General features: G+C 42.8%; 2 protein-coding genes across 2 annotated transcripts in view; both read left to right on the forward strand.

The window, feature by feature from the left end:
• Positions 1 to 641: 641 nt before the first annotated feature.
• POLR1D (RNA polymerase I and III subunit D) lies at positions 642 to 2,301 on the forward strand. Its single transcript, XM_040621751.1, has 2 exons — positions 642 to 778; positions 1,728 to 2,301. Exons 1-2 carry the CDS (start codon positions 753 to 755, stop codon positions 2,101 to 2,103), a joined length of 402 nt encoding a protein of 133 aa, XP_040477685.1. The 5' UTR covers positions 642 to 752; the 3' UTR covers positions 2,104 to 2,301.
• LOC121100511 (protein POLR1D-like) overlaps positions 651 to 24,601 on the forward strand; it is a 41,038-nt gene continuing 17,087 nt past the window's right edge. The window contains exon 1 of the mRNA XM_040621754.1: positions 651 to 778. Within this exon, the coding sequence (XP_040477688.1) occupies positions 753 to 778 (26 nt within the window). The 5' untranslated portion in view covers positions 651 to 752. The remainder of the gene's footprint in view (positions 779 to 24,601) is intronic.

Genomic DNA, 24,601 nt, shown 5'->3' on the forward strand with positions numbered 1-24,601 from the left:
CGTATTACAGGTGTAGAAGAGATTCTAGGAAAGGACGGGGGGCAGAGGGGAGAAGAGCAGTTTCCTTCCAAACTCTCGCTTCTCCCCACAAAGATAAAAAACGAAGGCTTATTTTGACCCATTTGAGGTGTGTCGCTGCAAGGTCCCAGGTGACACAAATACAATCTTAAATTCATCCTTTTCTGTTGTGAAATTCATCAAGGTGTGGTTTAAACCTGTCATCCCCTGAACACCACCACCCACCCCCGCCAGGCTTGGGGTCCCGCCAGGGAGTAACACCGTGCCCCACAGTCAAGCAGCAAATCTGAAACAGGCCTCGTTCCGCCCTAAGAAGGAAGGTGACTTGGGGGCGGCAGGTAAGGCCCCGCCCCCTTCGCCATCACCTGGCGGAAGGTGCCAAGGGCCCACGGACGGGTCTTGGCCTTTAGGTGGGACAGGAGACTGACCCCACCTGTCCCCGCTAGGTCAGCGGGCGGACTGGCTGCGGGAGCTCCAGGTGAGCAAGTCCAGCCTGGCTACCGCCCTCCTCGCGCCGGGAGCCGGGCCTGTGGGCGGGGCCTCCGAGCGGAACGTACACGCCCCGCCCAGCGGCTGGGCCTCGCCGCGCCGCTGCGGCTCCTCCTCCCTCCTTCCGTCCTCTGCTCCTTCCGTCCGTCGTTCCTTCCTTCCTGCTTCGCCTGCACGTTTCGCGATATGGGTTAGCGCCTCCGATCCGCCAGCACCACCTGAGGATCCCGGAAGCCGTCCCCGCGATGGAAGAGGACCAGGAGCTGGAGAGGTAACGGCCGAGGAGGCGGGTGGGCGGTGGGGGCGGGCGGGAGGAGCAGGCCGCGCCCTGCGCTGGGAGCGGGTGGCCGAGGGGCCGGTGGCCGATCGGGCCTCCGCGGCGCGGCCCGGCACCTAGGGCCTGGCCGGGAGGACAGGGGAGGAGAGAGAAGTGGGCGCCTTAGCGGGGAGAGGGGCCCCGACTGGGAAGGGAGGGGAGGACAAATGGATGTGTTTGAGTACAGGCGCTCTGTACAACTAGGTGTCCTGGAGGGAGCACAAGTTATGAGGGCGGAGTTAAGTCCCTAAACTGCCCACCCGAGTTAGAACAGCAAGAGTAAATAAAACTAACGTAAGACCACGCACCAGGCCTCCGTTCGCCGAGTGCTGGTATTGGTGCGTTCTGTCAGGCCTAAGCCCCTGTAACTGTGGCCCAACTTACTCTTCTGTGTAGACTGCTAATAAAGCCACTGCTCTGTGCGCTCAGTTCTTTCTCCCTCCTGCTTGATTGACACTTCTCAGAATTTCCATTCTAGTTTATCTCCTGCGAATAGAAACCATAGTGGGGCCTGCACGATGATAATCTGCAGTCCTGATTTTTAAGAAGATCTGTGTTTTTGTATGCCTTTACATACGCTTTCATTCTCCAGCAGAGCCCACCCTATTCTAATACTATCCTTTTCTTGTCATCCTACCAAAAGAATATTTAAGCAAGCTTTTAAGTTTGTGCCCTTGTGGCCATGTGGACGGTCAAATGGAGTAGGGAGAAACAGGAGGCAATAATTAAATATTTATTAATAGAATATGTGGAGGCAGGAAAATAAGGGGCTAATACAAATAATTCTATGTAATTGGAGTGCATTAGAGTAATATGTTGCAACTGTGATATAGTAAATGAAAAAAAAGCTAGTTACAAAACCATATTCAGTATGATCTCATTTTTATAAAAAATATGTGTGTAGAAAAATATCTGGATTGAAGACTTCAATGGCTGAAGGCGAGAGGAAGACAGCCCTGGAAATGGTCCAGGCAGCTGGAACAGATAGACACTGTGTGACATTTGTATTGCACGAGGAGGACCATACCCTAGGAAATTCTCTTCGTTACATGATCATGAAGAACCCGGAAGTGGAATTTTGTGGTTACACTACAACCCATCCTTCAGAAAGCAAAATTAATTTACGCATTCAGACTCGCGGTGCTCTTCCAGCTGTTGAGCCATTTCAGAGAGGCTTGAATGAGCTCATGAATGTCTGCCAACATGTGCTTGACAAGTTTGAGGCCAGCATAAAGGAATATAAGGATCAAAAAGCAAGCAGAAATGAATCCACATTCTAGTCCCTTATGCACTATACGAGGAGGACTATCCTCTAGGATATTCTCTTCGTGATCTTGCAAAACCCAGAAGTAGAAGTTTGTGATTACAACACGATCTGTCCTTCAGAAAGGCGTGCTTCTAGCTATGACCCATTACAGCTGTTGGAATCCCCGCAAGAACCTTTGTACTCATCTAATAAATTCCCTCTTTTATTTAAACTAATTTGAGTGGTTTCTGTTGCTTCACCTGAAAGATTGACTATTTCAGGGGGTTTTTTGTTTGTTTTTTTTTTTTCTTTTAATTGAGCCAACAGTGAAAGTAAGAAAGCTAGGAGAAAATTAGAGGCCTAGACAAGGGCTTTGATCATGGGAATTCAAAAGACTATGCATTCGTGGCTGTGATTAGGGGAGAGGGAGAGGTACAATAGAGCGTGACCCCAGATAGACTGTGGTTGGTTTAAAAAAGAAAGAGAAAGAAAGAAAGGTGGTAGTGGGAGGAGGATTTAGCTTCTTGCCAGATACTTTTTAGTAAATCATGAGAGAATTGCATCTTTTGCTATGACTGGTAGGTTGGGCAAGGGTGGGGAATAAGTTGAAAGAATTGTGAGAAACCTGGTTTCACAAGAGAGTTAGGTAGGATCTAGCTCCATCTTTGTGGTTGCGTATTATAGGATAGATGCTAGTTTACTGCTTTAATTTCGGGACACTAATAAAATATTTTGCCAGAAAGGACCTAAGTAGGTCAAGAGAGTTTCTATTATAAAAGGAGAACACTGGCATGACCAGGTAACATCTTCAGTCCTTAACGTGGGTATCTAAGTATAGCCCAGGGTTACAATAAGGATGGGGAGAAGGAAATTCCCATGTTGGGAAAACGATTTTTTTTTTTTTTGAAAACTTAAAATATTAGTGAACCACTTCTGAGCTGTCCTGTTAGTCTCATCAACCTTGTCTCATATCTGTCCTACCCTAATTTGACTCTCATTCACCCTAAATGTCTTGTCAACCTTTGAACCCGAGCATCTCACCCCCAGCACTCTGTGCTTTGGGTTCTTTGTCTTTGCTGTTCTATATTCCTGGCACACCTTACTCAGGTCTGCCCTAGGGTAGGTAAAAACTTGCAGGTCAGACCCCAGCCTAGTTTGGGCATTTGTATGTGCTTTCATTTCACTCCTGTGTTTCCTGGTCTTGGATTTACTATGCTATTGTTGGTGCTTATATTGTCTACCGACTATACTGACTTGCAGCACAATACCTCATAGGTAATAGACAATTAGAAAATACTAGCTAAATCCATGTTGGTAGTTATGGCATGTAACCTTTTATTCACTCCAATCAGACCTCTTTCTACTAGTCTGCCATAGAACCTACATTTCTTGCACTCAACTTCTTTGGATAAATAATATTTCTGTATTTATTAAGCACCTGGTATATACCAGGCCTTGGGATGGAACAGTATTGGATGAGACATAGGTCTTGTTCTCATAGAGCATGCATTATAATAGGAGTGAATTTTTTTTTTGAAAGTTGTAATTCTATGAAAACAAATATAGGGTCAAGATAGAAAACATGAGCAGGAAATCAGCTTTTGGTATGGAAGTCAGGGAAGCTCTTCCAAAGATTACAGGAAGAGAAGGAGCTAACTGCAAAAAGGAGAATGTGTTTTGGTGGAATAGCTGTGCTAAGGTCTTGAAGCAGAAAACATGGTCTGAGGAATTATAGATCTTGAAAGATTTGCTTATGTAGCATGGTAAACAAAGAGAAGGGCCTAGGCTATGGATTTGGTGGGAAGAAGAGTTGGGGTGGTAAGGGGTTCGGATATTAAATACAATGGGAATGACATCTGAATACTTTGAGTACAGTGTAGGGATGAATTACCGAGAGGAACTGTAAGAGTGTCATTGGCCTGGAAGGGCAGCAAGCTAGTGATGGTCAAAAGGAAGTTGATTTGAAATATGTTTTAGAACTGAATTGGTACAGAATTGGTAGTCCTCAGGAATTGGATGTGGAAGGTGAGGAAACATGACTCCCACTTAGGTTTGGGGCCAAAGTACTGAAATGGGAAGCCTGAGGGGGAAAATAGGTTGGAAAATGGAAAAGGTAACTGGAATCAAAAGTTCCATTTTGAATGTGGTAGACAGTGGATACGTGAGTCAGAGGCCATGAAAAACATCTAAGCTACAGAGAAATTTCGTGAGTTCTTGCCATCAGGATGATGTAAATCCATAAAAACAAGTGTGATAAAAGAAGTAGGCCCAAGACCAAGCCCTGGGCAAGCTCAGCATTAAAGGTTGGGTACAAAAGTAGAAAGTAGAGTTGCGGAAGCCAGTGCTTTCAGAGAGGGAAAAATGATGTTGAATAAGACACATGAGGACAGAAAAGTTGTGATTGGCATTAACAAGGAGGATTTTAGACACTGGGCATATTAGTTTAGTGCCTGAGAAGGCTAAACTTTAGCACTCGTTGTATAGAAAAAGGGCTTAGTTTGGGTTTTCCAATCAAGAAAATACAGAGCTAAATGTTAGTGGGAGCAGGGATGAGGAAAGGGCAAAGTCATAGTGCCAGGATAGGGAGTGTTCTAGAGTAATTTGAAAGAGAGTCTGGAAAGCCAGTGTCATTGCAAGGAAATTAGCACTTGAAGATGTAAGGAAGACCTTAAAGGGTTAGGTGGGAAAGGATCAAAATTTTTTGGCCTCATCTAAAATTTTGCCTCTCAGTATTCCTGTAGGGATGGTCAATAGGATTATTTAAATGAGGTTTAATACCTCTGAACCAAGACCTTCAGGAGATGAAAGTGAAGTGTAATTAGTGGACATAGAGGTGTAGGATGGTGATAGTAGACAGAAGTAATTAATAGCAGTACCCGTGGGAGATGCACCCATTGGTGACTACCGCCACAGCTCATGGCTTCATTGCTTGTAAGAGGATTTATCATCACTGATAATGTGGCTTGCTGGCTTGAATCTGTTTAGGGTGGCCATAAAATCACAGGTTCATACAACTTCAGAAAGCAGATGGGGGGAAGGAAAAAACTGAAAAAACTTGCTTGCAGGGCAAGCAAGATAACCAAGAGTCAGGTATGAATGGGAGGAATCTGTATAAAGTCTGTGGAACCTGAGGGAAGACTGAATTGGACTATAAAAGGGTGAGGGACATAAATATGAGTCAAATGTATTTATGTAAACTGAAAAAATAATCAGTACCTCCGATTTGCTCTCTAATAGCTTTTCACTCTAAATAAACTAATATTAATGATGTAAAATCGGAAATCTTGTTCAGCTGTAAAACACTGTGCCTTTTAAAGAGCCGATCATTAAATAAAATGATTACATACCAAAGGCTTTTAATATATACTAATTTGAGTACTTGTGCAGTACTTTCTATTTTCAAAGCACTTTACAAACTAATTATTTATAAATTGCATATAGCTGTAACATGTAAGTGCTCTAATTAGTTGGTATAACACACAGGTGCCTACAAAATCTCTGTAGTGATTTAAAAGAAAAAAAGTGTCTACACAAAAAGTGGACCATTTAGTACCATTCTGACCAAAGAGTGTCTTGCATTTCAAGAAATAAGTATATCAGGGGCGCCTGGGTGGCGCAGTTGTTGGGCGTCTGCCTTCGGCTCAGGGCCTGATCCCGGGGTCCTGGGATCGAGCCCCACATCAGGCTCCATGCTGGGAACCTGCTTTTTCCTCTCCCACTCCCCCTGCTTGTGTTCCCTCTCTCGCTGGCTGTCTCTCTGTCAAATAAATAAATAAATAATCTTTAAAAAAAATAATAAGTATATCGAGTTCTATGGCACACCATTCCTCACCCTTCTTTTTGTTGCCTTGAAATATTAAGATTGTAGATAGTCCCCAGATCACTAGACAAAAGTCATCTTTTTGGTTAGCAAAATTTAAAGCAAGAGACCATCTTTGTAATATCCCTCAGACTGGGCTTCTAGGAAGTACACCCAGATCCACCAGTCTGCTTTGAAATACTTATAAAGACTCCAAATCCAGTCCTTTTGTCCTCAGATTCTTGGGTTTCTGTTTTTGTTTTTATTCTTCTCTTTTTGAAACTTTATATAAATTCTTGGTACTGTGTGGTCTGCGATTTTTTAATGACTTATTTCCGTACCTAGATTATTGGATCTCTGTACAGCAAATGCGAACCTAGTAGGGGCACAGCCCTAAGAAATGGAAGAGATAACAACGTGGGTCTGTCAGAAAAAGCCTTACGCAGTTTTGGAGAGGGCAGACAACAGTTATACACGTGTAAAAGAAAACGAATCATATTTATGATAAAGTGCCCTAATATACAGTGTTGAGTAAGTGTCATGTGCTAAACACAGACCAGGATGGGTGAGAGATGCTTGTGAAACAAGGATTGTTCCATGAGCACCTACTCTGCCAGCCACTGTCCTAGGCACTGTAGAGAGCAAATAAGATGGGCACAGTCTGCCTTCTGGTAACTTGTTGAGTACTGAAGTTGACAGACTTGTAAAATAAATACAGTATTCCAGGATAAATCGTTTTCTCTTTCCCAGTGTAAAGGAGCCAGTAAAGATTCCTGAGCTAGGGAATGCCCCAAAGTTTTTAAGGATATGTGATAACTATACCCAGAATTCTCTAAAAACAGATTATTCAGCAATGAAAAAGCAACATTATGAACCTTTTTAAAGGAATAAACTTTAAGCACTGTGTGTGTGTGTGTGTGTGTGTAGTTTTTAATCTGTGACTAAAATTATATCATTTATCTTCAATCTTTATATGCATTTATAACGTAAAGAATAATTATAGTAAAGAATACCAAGTTACTGGGACAGTGGGATATTTTAAGAGTTTTAGATTGGCTAACATAGGTATGTGTATTAGGGGAGTTGATTCTAATGGCCCTTTTTTTCTTTTTCCTTTTGTTTTTTGTTTTTTCAAGAAAAGTATATTTTAGGAGCAGAAATCGATGTGCTTGGGATCCTGAATATCTTAGCGTATGAGTTAAGAGGTTGCAGTGTTGGAATCACACCGCCTGGGTCTTGGTATTGGCTGTAGAGTTTTTAGCTATGTGACCTTGGACAAGCTGTTCGACCTCTTTTGTGCCTGGGCTTCCTCATCTGTAAAATTGAGATAACAATAATACTTGTCATATAGAAATATTATAACTATTAATTTGGATAATATTTTCAAAGTTCATAGGACAGTATCTGGCCCATAGAGTATGCTCTTAATCAATGTTAGTTGTTACTGTTATTGTAATACCATGAATTGTGTCGAACAAGCTGGTTTCATTCATATTTCTTCCAAATGAAAACTTGAAAGCAAAAAACCTGTTATTTTGGGGGGCACCTGGGTGGCTCAGTCGTTAAGCGTCTGCCTTCGGCTCAGGGTGTGATCCTGGAGTTCTGGGATTGAGCCCCATGTCGCGCTCTTCCACTGGGAGCCTGCTGCTTCCTCTCCCACTCCCCGTGCTTGTGTTCCGTCTCTCGCTGGCTGTCTCTCTCTCTAAAAAAAACAAAAAACAAAAAAAACCTCTGTTATTTTTGTTTCCTCTAGCCCATTACAGCACTGTAATATAAATTTGTGGACCCCTGCATGGAAGGTTATCAGTCTGCTACCACCATTGCTTTCAAGAAAGATATTTTAAAATAGCATTTCTACTTATAGAATATAGGTAAAAATCAAAGAGAAATTGATTGTGTTTCTCCTCTTTTCACAAAGAAGTTAAGATGGAACATTCATAATCTTTCTTAAGCTTCAAGACAAAGGTTAAGCAGTAAGGAAAGCAAGTTCTATAGCAGATGGCCACCTGTTTTGGTTGCTAGGTATCTGAATTTTGATAGGAAGCCAGGCTAAGCATAAAATTGCATGAAATAGAATATATTGATATTATATCTAATAATACTAATCCTCAGATTCCATATTTGTTATGCAAGACTTTTAATATATATCAAAAAGAAGAGCTGCCCGTGTGTTTTTCTAAGTTTACCATATGCTGACTTGGGTCAAACCTCAACAAAATCGTAGATAATGCCTCAACCAATTCTATGAAAAGGATTCCACAAGAAAATCAGACTCCTAGAGCATGTAGCAGATGGAGACTGAACCATTGGCTTAAGCAACAGTCTGGGGTTTGGAGTTTTTTTCTTTTTTTTTTTTTCCTCTCTTTTTCAAGGGTGAAAGAGACTTACTTTCTAGGGGCCTCTTTCTGAAGATAGTACTATTCTCAAGTGAAAGATAGGACCCTGAAGTCAGAGGCCTGATTTAATTCTTGGCTCTACTACTTTCTAACTTGCAAATACAGGAGAGTGTCTTAACATTTCTGACCCTCAGCTTCCTTACCTATAAAATACCAACTTTATAGGGTTATTGTGAAGAATGAGTGAAATAAAGCACTTAGCACAATTCCTAGTATAAATCCTCAAATATCAGCTATTACTATTGTTATATTGGTTATTGTTTAAGCCAATTAGTGGTGATTAGAATAGTGGCCTTCATAGTATTGCTTCTGTCTCATTATCCATGAGAGACCTCAAAGCTGGCTTGTACCAACTGGTCCCTGTCTTTCCACATCATCCCCTGTGACTGTCTGCCCCACTGGCCGCCTCAGTTCTTTATATCGGCCTAGCTGGTTCCCCTTTCAGAGCCTTGGCCCTTGCCCTTGACTTCCCTAGACTCTCTTCCCCTAAATCTTCACATGGCCTGTTCCTTTTCAAGGTCATTTACTCAGAGAAACATCCTTGACCACTGTATCACTTATCCATTGCTGTATAACAAATTGTCCTAAAACTTAGTGCTGAAAACAAACAGCATTTCTTACAGTTTCTGTGGGTCAGGAATCTGGTTAGAACTTAGCTGGAATCATCTGACTCACAGGCTGCAATCAGCATGTTATCTGGGCTGCAGTCATCTCGAGGTTGGAACGGGGGGAGGATTTGCTCCCAAGCTCGCTCACCTGGGACTGCCTCCTGCCATGGTGTCTGGCTTCCCCCAGAGCAAGTGATCCAGGAAGTAGAGAACTCAAGGTGGAAGCCACAGGCTTTTTATACCTTAATCTCAGAAGTGACATCTGTCATTTATGTCTGCCCTATGCTGTTTGTTAGAAGTGAATCAATTCAGTCCAGCCCATACTGAAGGTGGGATTATACCAGGGTGTGAATACCAGGAGGTGGAGATCCTTAGGACCACCCTCGAGGTTGCGTAACCACAGCCGCCTTCTCTGGAACGGTCTGCAGCTGCATGCAAACCGTCATTTTCTATCCATGGACTTGTTCATGCTTTATACTACTCCTCGCTAACTGACATCGCGTTGTGTATTTATCGGCAAACAAGGACAAAGCTGTTGCCCTCAGGGAGCCTATATTCAAGTGGAGGTTTTGTTTGAATGCTCACTGCTGTATCTGTAGACCCTGGCCCATAGTGGATGCTCAAAAAATATTTCTCAAATAAATAGAAGATCGACTCTGTGTTTTTTTCATTGACTATTCTAAGAGCTTAATTTTAATTTGGAAGGTTAAAATAACTATCCTGTAAGCTTTGGGGTTGTCAGGGAGGATACAGACACACCGAGGAATTCATTTAGGCCAAAGATGTTCATGAACAGGACCAGCAAAGATAGAGTGCCAAAGGGGTAGCCTGCACAGTGGGAGCCAAGTGGATCTTACGGATCAATCCCCCAGGTGGTAGGTGGGTCCATAAAGGTCACCAACGCTAAAAAGAGCTGGTCATGGTATTTATACACATCTAAGAAGGTAAGGCTTTGGATTTGGAAGGCCCAATTGGCAAGTGAGGGCGTCTGACATTAGTGAGAATTGACCCCAAGGCAGCCGCTGTTGGTTCTGCGGGCACACGGTCTATCTTACGTGCCTACTGCATGGTCAGATTTAGGGAGTTCACAGATCAGTAGTATTTCCAAAACTAAAATCTAATAGGGTGAACTGTGTAGGGTTGCTTAGGTTTTATTTTGCCATTGAAAATGGACTTTCCCTTAGTTAGATAGAAGATTGTCAGAAATCTCAGTCTCTTATGGCCTGATAGCACGTGAAGCCTTCCAATGTGTGTTTTCCGGTACCAGCAAGCAATGAACTGTTCAGTGTCGACACTTTCTACCTGAAGACAGTGTCAGGTTTCACTGGTTTGGTACTTAGTCCCACAAAATGTGCACCCTTGCCTCACCCCACTTGAAATTCCAATCATGAGTCCACATTATTGCCTGTGCTTCTGACCTGCTGGCTGTAAATTGGAGGCCCCTACAACTCCCTACTCAATTTGCTAGAGCAGCTCGCAGAACTCAGAGGAACATTTACTTAGGTTTATCAGTTCATTATAAAGGATACAGAGGAACAGCTAGATGAAGAGGTACGTAGTATAAGGTATGTGGGTCGGGTGTGGAGTTTCCATATCCTTTCTCTCCCTGGATCTCCACATGTTCACCAGTCCGGAAGCTCTCCGAAACCTGACCTTTGGGTACTCAAGGAGACATCATTAGGCATAATTGATTAAATCCTGGGCCTTTGGTGACAGCTTAATCTCCAGCTCCTCTCCCTGCCCCAGAGGTCTGGGGGTAGGACAACCAGTCCCCATTGTTAGGTGACCTAGGAGCTTTCTAAAAGTCACCTCCATAACAAAAGACCCCTTTATTGCTCTCTTCCTTTAGGAAATTCCGAGGGTTTTAGGAGCTCTATGCCAGGAAAGGATAAAGACCAAATATTTATTTCTTATAAATCACAATATCACAAGGCCAAAACGAAGAATAAATGGACCATTCTATAATTTGACGTCTGGTGTGCCATTTTTATCACATTAGCTCCACAATAAGATGAGCAAATTCTTGCCGTTTTTCTCTTGGATCCTCGTGAACAGCTCTTAATGTCTTACCACCATGCTTGCTAAGTTATATATGGGCTCTCCGACTCAATTTTAACTGGAACTCAGATTTCAAGTTAAGGATCACATGTTGAGATTCCGTAACTAAAATTATTTCAGATCCTGGTTTGCTTGCTTACTTTCCTGCATACTTATGCATAAATCCTGGGGCTTGGAATACTTAACAGGATCTTTATTCCAAAGCGATTAATATAAAATATAAAATGTAAGCATCAATTATCATTTCATTCCCTGAAAATGAAGAGTAAAGAGTATAATCGTCCTGTTCTTTGTGTGTCAGAGTAAATGCGGTGGATTTATGTTCTGCATTAGATCTTATAATCCAAGCCTTCTGGACTTGGGTCTACAAATGTATTCCTGTTTGTTTCTTTATTTACATGGCAAAGATTGTACTTTGTTCTCAAATGGATGGAGAAAATTGGAGTGTCTGATTAGATGCCATTCTGCTGAAAATGTCTCTCTTTTGAAGTGTCAGCCTACAGGTGTGTCGCTGCCTGCTGCCCAGACTTGCAGCAAGCACGCCAAGGGTTCCCTTCTATTTTCTTGTTCTAATAAATTGGTCCCCATCTGAGAGCAATGTGCTTCAGAACAAGCCAGGACAGGAGGAAGCCAACTGGGCTTATCCCTAGCGGAAAGCAGATGGCCAAGCAGACACGTAACTGTGACAGTAAAATACGATGACTGATTTGCCTAGCCACGTGGGAAAACCAGTTTACTCCTCCTTCAAGGTACAGAGTGTTTTCCCTGTTTACAGGAAAGGAAACTGAGGCCCAGAGAAGTAACCAGACTAGGGTATACGGCTGTTATGTGGGTATGACCCAAGACAGCCTGATTCCTTAGGTTCAGCTTTTCATGTCCGTGCTGATGCCTGTGTTACCTCGCTCAGGTACATATGAAGATGACAAAGCTTGGTCGGAGCAGATGCTCCAAAGAGTTCAGTTTGAGAGAAAAACTGTGGACCAGTAATTCTTGTTTATTTCCAAGTTGAGGCTGAAACATGATGGAAATGAGGCTGCTCTTTGTATGTCTTAACCATGAAAAGAGTCAGTGAGTTAGAGAGTATCTGGTTAGGAAACCAAATATGAATTTACTAATACTAGGTTCATGAAAATACCATTTTCCATATTGTTAAACTTCATCGGCGTTATCTTTACGTAATGTTTAATCCATGTTGTGCCAAAACAGCACTTCATCACCCTGAAAATGTAGAGCACATCTTCACAGATGGAGTAAATTAAGGGTATGTGTTAGTTGAAAGGACTCTGGATGTGGAGTTAGACTCTGAATGTGGGGGAGAATCAGGTGTACCTCTTACCAGTTGACCTTGGACGAGTCAGCCCTAGTTGTCTAACAAAAAGGGAACAATAACTTCAAGGGTTCTGCTGAGGGTCGATGAGAATGTATTATGCTGTTTAATCATTATGCACATGATAGATACTATTATATAATATCTGTGTGTTTTAGTTAACACACAATTATCAATAGTATATAACCATTTTTTTAATTTCTTAAAATAATACCTTACATTTTTGGAGTGCTTTATATGTACAATCGTATTCGATCCCCATAAGAACTCTGAAGGAACAGTGGACGTATCTTTATTTTACAGATAAGGTAACCAAGATCACAAGATCACCGAGCTAGTAAGTGGCAGGACTGGGACACATCCTTTTCTCTACTCTGTTGTAGCTACTTTGTCAAGGAGACTCAAACATGTCCTTGATTCAGATCTAGAAAGTAAGAACTGCATAATCCCTTCTGAAAAGCATCAAGAAATGGAGTAGGGAAGGTATAAAGATAGAGCAATTACCTGGAAATTCCATTCAGTCTGGGTCTTTCAGGTAAGAAACCCTGCTCTGAAGCTTGAACTATCCAGAATGTGTGTTTTTGTGTTGCACACATTCACTGGGAAGTTACCCACCTGCCCATATTGCCTGGAGCAGATCTAGTTCAAGAACGAAAGCAATGAACTGTTTGAAAAGCTAAAGCAGGACCACTGGCTTTCTTTTTATACGTAGGATAAGGGGCTTTTACATAATTTGTTTCTGATCACATATTTCGTAGGTCCTGTCTGTTTGAGGTAGTTCTCTCCCAACTGGTTCTCTGCCGTCTCCCCGTTAGCCCTTTAAAACTTCACCCAGTTTCACCAGAGGACTTGGTTAGCTCTATCAAGCAGGCTGATTATTTTGATATCAAATACATTGTACATAGGAAATTCCTCTGGCTATATATAGGAGGATAGAATTTCCTTTATGTTATTTGGACCAATATAATCCTTCCACTTTTCATCAAAACGGAATAATACAAGGGATAAAAATGAACATTCTGGAAGCTTTTCTTTACAGAATAAAAATGAAAAAAGGAGATATTGAGATTAAAAAATGGTCTGTTTTGCCACGTTCAGATCTTTAAGTGAACTACATTGTCCCTCCTAAGAAACACCAATACAGAGAAAGCCCTTTTACCTCTCATCTTTTTCATTCCTCACAATGCATCTGTGACTAGGCCTTAATCTCAGTTTGCAGAGGGAAACACCCTGCGAAGGTGCTAACTTGCCCAAGAACACCCAGCTGGCTGCTGGAGCTGGCTCCCACTGTACGACACGGTTTTCCAACATAAAACATGGGTTTGCATATTAAGAGGTTTTGATCTATCATGCTTTGAAGTTAATAATTTAGGTAATTTTATGTAGGTTTTCGTTTTTATATGATTAAGCAATCATAGTAAATTACTTTAAGAAACATTTGCCAGGCCAAGTGAATTCCAGTTGTACCACTCCTGAATCCAGCCAGGACCAGGTTTCCCATAAGCCCTTGCTGAGCGGGGTTTGCTTCCTGCATGTGTTTCAGAACAGATTGTGGACACACCATAGCACTGGGGTGGTGTTAGTCCCGCTCTTGGCAGTGCTGGTCTCTAAAGGCAATGATCCTGGGTGAAAATATCATAAGTATAGTCTATCCACTTATAGTTCCAATCAGGATGATGGAGAAATGCCCTCTTAGGTTGGGAAGCAGGGGGGGGGGGTCCAATAACTTTGAGTTAAATTTTCCAAAAAAGAAAAAGATAACTATTTAGTTTTTCATTTCAGTTTCTTTCCTTCCATATTATAGTAAAAAAAAAAAAAAAAAAAGCCCTGTAAATATTTGGATTTGAGACCTCTCTGGAAACACTGTTTAGAAATTAATATAGAAATTTAGCATACGGTCCAATTTCTATCAAGCAAATGCTAAGGGAGAATTGTGGATTTGGGGTTTTGATATCTCGAGTGAGATGTGGAATTAGGTTCTGAGCCTTTGTATTGAAAACACAGTGCCCTTTTCTGTAAGCATAAGAGTACATCAGACGTTGGGAGCGGGCCAAATTATGCTGTTTGGATAATCAGCATGATATATCCCTCTCAGAATTTTCCCCTGCAGTCTCAATCGGATACCTATTCCATTTTTAACACACAGTTGTAAACTCTTCGTTAGCATTGCTTCGGCCGGCAAAGCTGCAGCTGCCGCTCCTTCCCTAAGGATGGATTACATGTCAGTAATACGCACAGCGGCCCTAGTCGGTTCAAAGTGTAGCACTGAGAAAGGGACAGCGCAAGCTGTGTTTAAGGTTTTTGACATTTATTTGTAAAATGCATGGTGAAACACTCGTTCCAGAGCACGCTTTCCTGTTTCCCTTCTTGGCTAGATCATCACATGCCAGTAATTCGTAGGTCTGAATAATGAGGTGCCACTTCAGCGTTGGCTAGTTCTTGAGTGTCTTGTAGCTTGCGGGTGCCCAGGTCACCAGTTGTATCACCCTGGATGGATTCGTTCTTTTGGCCGTTGATCTATTGTTTGTATGGCACGGTATGAACCTAAAGCTTGGGTTAGCCGGCAGTGTGGAATTTTCCCTGCTTTGGGCATTTCCCCTGCAGCACTTGGCCCTCCTGTGCTGGTTTGGCTCCTACCCTTTGGGTTTCTCCGCCGCCTTTCTGTGCCCCCTCCCGGGCTGTTTATCCCAGCATCTGTAGGAACGTGTCTGCGTTGCAGTGGGGCTCCGCAACTTGGGCCCCCACAAGGGCAGCCTCTCTGGGGGCTTGAGAAGGAAATGTAAAACCTCACTTGCGCACTTGTGCGGTTTGGGCTCACTGGTTTGGTGAGCCATCTAAGTTGAGTACCTTGAACTTCGTAAAAGGTTTTCCTCAGAGGGGCACTGCTCCCAAAGTTCGGTTCATATGTGTGCCTACCTGCTCACTTCCATTAACCGCTACATTAGAGAAATAATGGAATTTTTTCCCCAGTGCACTTGTATGTACATTAGAGAAGCATTTTTTAAATTGGAAAATGGCAGGGCGCCTGGGTGGCTCAGTCGTTAAGCATCGGCCTTCGGCTCAGGTCATGATCCCAGGGTCCTCGGATCCAGGCCCACATGGGGCTCCCTGCTCAGCGGGAAGCCTGCTTCTCCCTCTCCCACTCCCCCTGCTAGTGTTCCTTCTCTCACTGTGTCTCTCTCTGTCAAATAAATAAATAAAATCTTTAAAAATTAATAAAAATACATTGGAAAATGGGATTGAAAATTGCCCAGTTCTACTTAAATTCGTTGTTATATGAATTAGCACCTGAAAGACAACTTGAAACTTGAAACACCGAGAGTTTATAAAGAGTCTAGAACATACTGATTGGTTTCAATAAATTATTTTTGTATAGTAGATTCTTGTACTTAATTACCGATGTAGAAAATATTGTCTGTGTGTATATGTACTTTTTTCCCCCCCAGAAACTCTGTCTGCTAGTTTTCTAAGGGAAACTACTATATCTATCAAAGTACTCTTTGATACCTAGTGTGAAAGATAAGGGAACATGGGTGGTCAAGAGGAGGCCCAGGGCTGGCCGTCCACAGGCCAGTGTGAGGAAAGCACACTGCTCTGGATGGGTTCCTCTCTCTTCCTTGGGCTCTTCATCATATCTTGCCTCTTTCGGCTGGACTCCGCCTTGCACCGAGAGGCCCAGGGGTGGTCACTGAGCCTGTGTTGGTGCCTATGAAGTGCAGGCTTTCTCTTTCTCTCAACTCATCGTGCATTGCTGGATTTCTAACAATTCGCTGTATCAATAGGTTTTCTTCCTGTTCAGTTCCTAAAAATTGCTTAATTCAATTGATGACAGATAAATTTTTTATCTTGAAAGGCTACTTAAAGAGAATAGTTTCTAAGGTGTGTTTTAAAATGAAAGCACTTTTTAAAGATCATGAAATGATTAGGAAATCATACACATTCTGGAACTTTCTGTCTTCATTTTTTCCATTCCTTGGCTCTTGGTTTTAAGTATGGTTCATGATCATATGTTGAATCAAACACTGAGGTCTACAAGGAGGGGGCAGCTGATTTTCTAGCGGATTACTGCAGCCCTGCGTAACTGAAAGAGATAGCTTCAGCGGGCTGACCGGACTTTCTGCTGAGGAAGCATTGTCTAGGACAGTCTGCAGAGAACTGCAGATCACTTGCGTGAAATGGAGCTCCTTTAGGATTAAGACAGTGATTTACCGACCACGCTTGTGGTGAGGTGGTTTCTCTGGTATGCAGTGTATTATCAAAGGACGGCATGCCAAACTTCAACCTTCCCTGAAGAAAGCTGGGCAGGCACACTTTGGAGGCTTTATACTGTAATTTTTTCTTTTGTACAACTGTTGTGGCTTTTTTCTTTTTGCATTTTGAATGACTATTTGGTGAGAGGTTGAATTTTATTTTCTATTTTGGCTTTTTTAGCTTTCCTCCAGGTTTTCCTCTCCTTTACCAGTTTCAGGCAGCTGTCATGTTAGTTTTCCTTTGCTCTCATATTGGCTCCCTTCCACAGCCATCTTTCTAGACGTTAAACACTTTTTCTCGCAGTTTTCTTTTCATCATTTTTGTTCTTCAAAGCATCTGTTCTCTTAAGGAGACAACAAAATGCTTTCATTGATTAAAAGAGCTCAATAATAATTTTGACCTTAGATTCTTTGTCTGGGTGTATTTCTCCCTACTAATATTTCAACATGCATGTATTTTTTAACTTAACATTTGCCCTACCAGATAGATACGCTGCTGTTCCTGGAGTGGTAGGATTCATGGGCTTTTCTAGTTAGAGTTTACTGTTTTCTCAGTTCATCCTCCACTATCCCCATCCAACCTCTACAAAGTTTTTTTAGTAAGAGATGCTTTTCTTCGTAACATATAAAATTTACCATGGCACATGTAATTAGGTCTTATGGTATAAACTGAAGAGGAATCCCTGTATTTTCTGCATGTGGCTCCTTAATCAGGATTTAAGAATAAATATCCGTAAAAGATACTTAACTACTTTGAAAATGAGGTCATTTTGTTTTGAGGCCGTTTCTATGGTGAAGCGTCTTAAGACCTGAGCAGTAAGGCTTCCCTCTAAGAGCTAAACTAATAAGAGTTAGCCCACATATTAACTATTAACTGAAGCGGTCATCTCTCTGTAATAATAACCCATCTTTGGAAGTCACCTATCACGGAAGCTGTGGAGATTTGAGAAAGTCAATGTCGAGGTAGAGGGTCTGTGGGAAGTGTTACCCTCACTACAACAGTTCTTGTCATGAATACAAATCAATGCAGTACCATATTACTATCTTTCCTTAAATGCCTCTCCCTCACTAGGCTGAGTTTCTTGAGGGTTAGAAGCGTGCCTTCTAATAGAGCAGTGTAAGAGTTAACCCAGATCATGGGCCGCAGACTTCACATCCCAGGCCCATCACTTACTGGCTCTCGTGGCTCTTCTCCTTACTCTCTCCTTACCTCTTTCTCAGTACACTAGCCGTTACATAGAGGAGTTGTGAGGATTAGGTGTACGATACGTGGTATGTAGGTCCTGTTGCCATTATTACATTTCATCATAACCCTAGAGGTGCATATTAAGTGCTTATTTTATCAATATTCAAAGGAGGAAGGCTGCCCCATATATCCCAAACACACACAGGTCCCTCTGTCACTAGGTATCTGGCACTCAGTGCAGATTGTAACCCAGGAAACACCCCCTTCATGTTCTGACCTGCATCCTTGAATGGAGATGGGTGGGTTGTACCACTGTTGACTTTGAGGCAGCTACTCCTTTAGCACACAGGGAGGATTTGAGCTGCAGAAGGGGTTAGAAGAGAAAAGACACATTAGCTTGTTGAATTGTCTCAGCTTTCATTTCCCTGCTTGTCTTAGGGTTTCACTTCATGGCTCTACAGGTTCTTGTGACTTAGGCCAGTACTAGGAATGGTCCTACATGGAGGCTGAATGACATTTGCAGTGTTAAACCATATTCCTTGTATATATGTAAATATGTAGGTTTATATAGAGCATACAAGAGGTTTGATACTGATTCATTAATTATTATTTTATAGGAAAGTTTTAAAACATTGGAAACTTGGGTTTTCAATTTTTTACGTTTAAGGTAATTAACCTTTTGGCAAATATATTAAAATTTTATCCACACTAAATGCAGTTACATGTTGTTTTTTAATACTTTAATACTTTAGATTATTTAGAACATGATAGGACATAATTTATGTCCCGAGGACATATTTATGGGGACATCTGGGTGGCTCAGTTGCTTGAGCATCTGCCTTCAGCTCAGATCATGATCTCGGGGTCCTAGGATCGAGCTCCATAGCATGCTCCCCAGTCAGGGGGAGTCTGCTTCTCCCTCTCCCTCTGCCCCTCCTCCCAGCTCGTGCTCTCTCTCTCTTTCTCTCTTGCTTTCTTTCTCTCTCTCAAATAAATAAAATCTTTAAAAATACATAATTTATGTAAAAATCTTGATTTTAACAGTATAATGATTTTGCTGAAATCAAGGCAAGAAAATAAATTTTATGGAATAAATTCATAATATATGAATGTGTATCTTTATCTCTCTGTATTCATCCAAATATTACCAACTCATAAACAGAATTATCAGTGTGTGCAGTAAGTTAGTACTACCATCTCTGGTATTTTGCTGACTTCCAGTCATTTAAAAAAAAAAAACATAGCTTATGTTTTTTATTTTTATTGTAATGAAGGTATATTTAAAATGGTAGTAGAAATGAATATATTTATTTAATAGCTTTTAGCTTATTTTATAACTTATAAATATTTCCAAATATGGTCTGTGGGACTTTATTTGCCCCTCGGTGGGCCTAAGAGAAAGGAGTGGTAGTAACATCTACTGGTGTGGAGGAAACAGGAGATCAGGAGAGGCCTGCAGAGAAGGAAACAATGTAATCTGGATGTCTGGTGACAAGGATGTGGCTGGTGGGCAGAGCGGTTGGGACAGAGAGTGTGGCCTGAGGAAAGCTCCCCGTGTAATGGCAGATACAGTGCCGCTGTTGGGCTGGGTGTCCCAGCCACACTTGGGCTTCTGGACTCACAAAGCTAAGGCCCAAGAATGTGGTAGTCCCACCGGGCATGTCATGTCTGGCAAGGCCTTGGGGAGACAGGCCAATAAGCTCCCACCTCAGTCTCCAGTAGCTTGCTCAGACTCCCAACGCTGAGTACTTGTATTTCAAAGTGCAATTAGCGTCTCCACTAAGAGATGGAGGTTAGAGAATGTGAACAGAGACGAACGAAGTGGGCTTTACCTGTTTGCATCATGACGAAAAAGAATGATATTAGAAGCCACACAAAGGTCACTTATCTCTGGTAGCACACAAAGGGAAAAGTGTTTTCCAGATATGCAAGCTTGCTGAGATTTTCAAGCAGCCTCCATCCTGACAGGAAAAATTCCCACTGTGCCTCATTCTGAGCAGAGTCGCCATCTTAGGTGCACGTCTGGGCTTTGCCACTGTGGCCTAATACTCCATGCTGCCCGGCTTGCGCTTCTGGTGTGCTCCTGTTCTCGCCGGGCCGCCGCGGGAGAGGCCCAAGCTGCCCGTGGCCATCGGCTCCTTTCAGCGCATTTCTTTGCCCTGCGACACATGATCTCACTGTTGTGTCTTCATCCTCCTCGTGTCCTTCAGCATCGTCTCTTCCATCTCCCCCAGCATCTCCTCCTCTGGCTGCAGAGAGCATTTTTACTTCTAAATCCTTGCGCTGTTGTCCCACTCACATCCAGAACCCATTCATTCCCGAAATCTCAACTGAGGACCAACCCTGTGCCAGGCACGGGGAAACTAGAGTGAAAAAGACCAGTCTCCTGACCTCTAGGAGTTTGGTCAAGTAAAAAACACCTATCCTATGTCTTGTGCTTCTAATCAGAACACTTCCATCCAGATGAAATACTTTATCCTCATAACCACCTTGTAGGGCTATGATCGTCAAAGTAAAAAGCAATCCATATGTTTGGTTTTTCCAGCACTGCTTGAAATACCACTTCCTTCTTATTTTCTGATCAATGTTGGCATGAAATCATCAAGTTTCATTAATCCTGCATTCAAATTCATGCTCCTCCATTGACCTCTGGTGTTTTATCAGCATAAGTTGTTTAAAATGAAGCAACTTTCCCCATAACTCTCCCTGTTATGTTATAAATAAAAATATATTGAGGCTCCCTCTCCACATTCCCCTAAGTAATCTGGTATTTATTTCTAATGTACACGTACAGTTCTTTATTTGATATACAGTCCCTACTATAAGCCTCTACAGGGAAGGGCCTTGCTCACCATATAAATCATATTACAGATGAATATGAATAAAGTGAATGCTAGAATGATAGAGGTTGGCCAAATTTAACATAACCTGTAGAATTAACTTCCTGTGCTTCCATCTTTTATCCATAAATAATTCTTTTCATTTCCCAAATGATCTCAATGTTCCTGTTCAGTTTTACCTTCGAAAACCTTTTCCGCAATTTCAGTTTTCTTACCTTTCTTTACAGCTGATAGGTGAACCCAGACAATTTGATGGTTTCTGAAATTAAATAAGGACGGCCTGAATTTCTTCATCTATATCTATAATCAAATCACTGAATAATACAGAACCCACGCTTTGTCCTATGGTTTCTGCCAATCCACGCGGTCACTCCACTGCTAATTACTGCTGACTGATATGAGCCCGTAGGCAGGTGTCCAGCAGTGATCCGAATCGTCTGTCCCTGTTTTGTTTTGTTTTTTAATCAGTGCTCTGTGGTCCGACATCAAATCCTTACTAAAGATCAAGTAAATTGTTCCATTTTTTTTCCTTCAAAACTTATCACTCCATGGGAAGACATTGAGATTGCTGTAGTAACGTTGCTTGTAAATTTTGCCCCGTGCCCTGCTCTGTGTGGACGACTCGGGCATGAGCTGGTGGCCTTCCGCGCTGGTGATGCGCTGGGCCCGGCCAGCAACAGCCAATGTCGCTGCACCGGTTTGTGCCCCTTTTCCGAGTCTGTGTGCTTGTCACCAGCTTATGCTCGTTTGAACACAAGACCCTCAGCTCGTCTTATACAACTTATTTGAACTGCTTTTCCCATCCATCATGTGACAGCTACTGTACACTTGGTTGATCAAAGGTAACTTTTTTTTAGTGATCTTTTTTTTTTTTTGGAACTATAATTATACATACAGAAAAGTGCACAAATCCTCAGTGTACAGCCTGATAAGCAGTCAAAGTGAATGCACCTAGGTCACCAGCACCTCGGTCACAAATCAGGACATTAGCAGCACCGTGGAAGCCGCTTCGGACTCTCTCTGTCCTTTTTTTTCCCCCTCTGTGTCTTCTTTGAACAACTACTTCATGTTTGGCTTTTCTGATGTTATTCCTTTAGAGATCTCATTTTCTCCTGTTCCTCATTATTTAATTTGCCAACTCTCAATCTCTGTTGTTTGATTTCAGTTGCCTTGGTTTTCTCGCTCCCCTTTCTATATACCGATACAGTTAGTTAATGCTCGGTTGATTTATGTGAGTAAGAAGAAACATAGACCCAGATAACTCAAAATGAATTTGCTCCACTTTGGATTTTAAGATGATTTTGCACCAGATTTGCATTGCCACTTGGCTTCTATTTCAGCTGCTATTATCATCCGTTTACATTCCTTAAGCATGTACCAGCTGGCTAATGGAACGAACAGGCAGGCCTGCAGAAGCCCAGCCAGGATGGAAAACTGGGTGGAGACCGTCCACACGTGGATGGTTGAAAACCTCTGCAGTTGGTCCCCGTGCCCAGAGAACGGTCCGCTTGCCGAGCTGGCTTGCTTGGACCTCTTGTTTGCATCCAACTGTATATTCTAATGTGATGAACTTGTTTTACAAAGAAACCTTTAGGATGTGGAAGAATCTCAGTATAAAAATTACCCAGAACTAAATTTGTGTCTGAATAATTGTTCACTTGCTCAAGCTCTCTGTGTACTTAGTGCTTCCATATTGCTGTTTGCTTTTGCTGTATTTTAATGCAGCTTACGCTTCCGTTTCATCCTCTTGTTAAATAACTCTCTTGTTTCCTGAGGTTGATGTTTCATAATCTTTGATGATTTCGGCCTCTGGGGTAACGTGCTGTAGAAGCTGGCTCTGCTCCTTCCTTCCCGAAGAATCATTAGCAAGACTTCCAGGAAAAACAACAGCGCCCACAGTCCAAACCCCGAACCCCGAAGAACTACCTGACTTTCTATTCTCCTCCCCTGAATTTTGAAGATGGTGTTGTTATTTTGAGGCAGAATATGCGACTGCTAGGAGTCGTTCTTTTGGAAGTAAAGCCCTGCAGTCAGAGCACGGGCAGGAGAATTTGGGGTGGGAGGCGGTAACAAATGCTCAACATTCTTAGGGAAATGGAGCGCAGTCCTTCCTTCCTCCGCCTCTCTGGTTCTCCCAGGGAGTGCAGACGACTGAGTGCAGGCACGGCGGCCTCCCTCCTCTCATTGATTTTATTTTTTGTCTTTAATGATAAAGGGGAAAGGATGCCTCAGGACTTGCCGTGCAAACGTTTGTGGAGAAGATACGTGGCCGAACAGGAAGATCAGAGGATATGTAGCCTTAAACATGTGCCGGGGGTGTGTTGTGTGTTGGATTCTTCTCTCTCCTCTACCTTCCTTCCCCTCCCGTGCCCCCTCTCCCCTTCCCCTGCTCTGTGTCCCCCTCCTGTGCCCCCTCATCCTCTCTCCCCTTCCCCTGTTCCCTCTTCCCTTCGCCTGCCCCCTTATCCCCTCTCCCCCTTTCCTACATCCTGTTCCCCTCCCCTACCCCCTCTTTTCCTCCCCTGTCCCTTCTCCCCTACTCCTCCTTCAGGATCACAGCAGTGCAGCCTTGGGCAAGTTAGGCAGGGTACCGCTTTCCTTATCTGTAAACTAGTTGCCATAACCATGTTGTCCTGTTCCGGCAGAGCAGAACTTGGCCAAAGATAAAGCTCCATGCCAGCTAAACCAATTACAAATACCAAGTGTGGTTACAGCCCAGCCTGGGCAGTGGGGGCCCATCTCCCATGCTTGCTGGAGACTGAGCATGCCCCCCCCCACCCCGGTCTTCTGTCACAAGTGAATTACTTCTACCCCCGCAGCCTTTCTCATACCCATACCTTCTTTTCTCTTTGGTTGTGATTGTAAGTCAGATCTCTGAAATCACGGCAGATGAAGTTAAGGACAGTGCTGGAGATAGTTTTACATGAAGTCAAAACTATATAGAAATCAACTTCTGGGGCACCTGCATCAGTTGGGCATCTGCCTTGGGCTGGGGTCATGGTCCCAGGGTCCTGAGAGTCTGTGGGGAGCCTGCTTCGCTCTCTCGCTCCCCCTGCTTGTGCTCGCTTTCTCTGTCAAATAAAAAAAAAAAAAAATCAACGTCAAACTCTTGAAGGTGCCTAGAATATGGGCTCGGGATCTCTGCAAGGTCCTGGACTGAGTATTGTTTTCTGCAGATGTGCCGCATTTCAGCTGTACTAGGACACAAACGGGCTTTTCGGGCTGGTCCAAGAGAGCTAGATAAACATTGTAACATGGATTTTATGGGAAAACGCATTCTAGCTTATATGTGACTGATAGACAGTTTGTTCGTAATTGGAGAACTGCCCAAACAAGCTTTTTCCCTTAAGATTTTTTAACTTTCTGTTGTCAGGAAGAGAGATGGAAGTACGTGTGGATCTAAGTGTGATGGATTCCTGTTTTCGTTTAGAAACGGCCACCCTTCCTGATGGGGAGGGGGAGGAGGTGTATTTGGAATATTTTTACCCTTTGATTTTTTAACTTACGTCTGTGAGGGTGAAAAAGGATCTTCGGAGCTAGATAGGATACATTTTTCATGAAATACGGGATGAGACAAAGCCTTCAGATCACATCAATAGGATGTATTACTATTATTGTAAAGAGATGGGAGAAAGGACATGTAGGGGCCAAGGGCAGGCTGCCCCAAGATGGGCCACTTGGCATAAAGATGATTTTGAGTTCATCAAGACCCAGCAGATGCAGGAAAAGCTCTCTACCTTCCCTTCAACTGCCTAAATTTACTTTGAAAGGAAAGCCTGAACCAGGAAGAGAGCTATTAACAGAGACTCCCCTTTACCTAAGAAACTGATCTGCATAATAGAGCAACCTTATTTTTCTCTCCTCTCACCTTCCTGCTAATGGTCTTCCTCCCCTTTGTATCCTCAGGCCCCACGTCTCTCCTTAGCTCATATAAGCTTCACGTTGCCTCACTGTCTTTGAAATTTCATGTCTGTGTGGAATCCCCTTATGTACAGTATTGAATCTGATTTTTTCCTGTTAATCGGTCTTCTGTCAGTTTGGCTCTAAGTCCAGCTAGAGGGACCGTGG

Source organism: Ursus maritimus, unplaced genomic scaffold (assembly GCF_017311325.1).
Source record: "Ursus maritimus isolate PB19 unplaced genomic scaffold, ASM1731132v1 scaffold_10, whole genome shotgun sequence".
Classification (NCBI taxonomy): domain Eukaryota; kingdom Metazoa; phylum Chordata; class Mammalia; order Carnivora; family Ursidae; genus Ursus; species Ursus maritimus.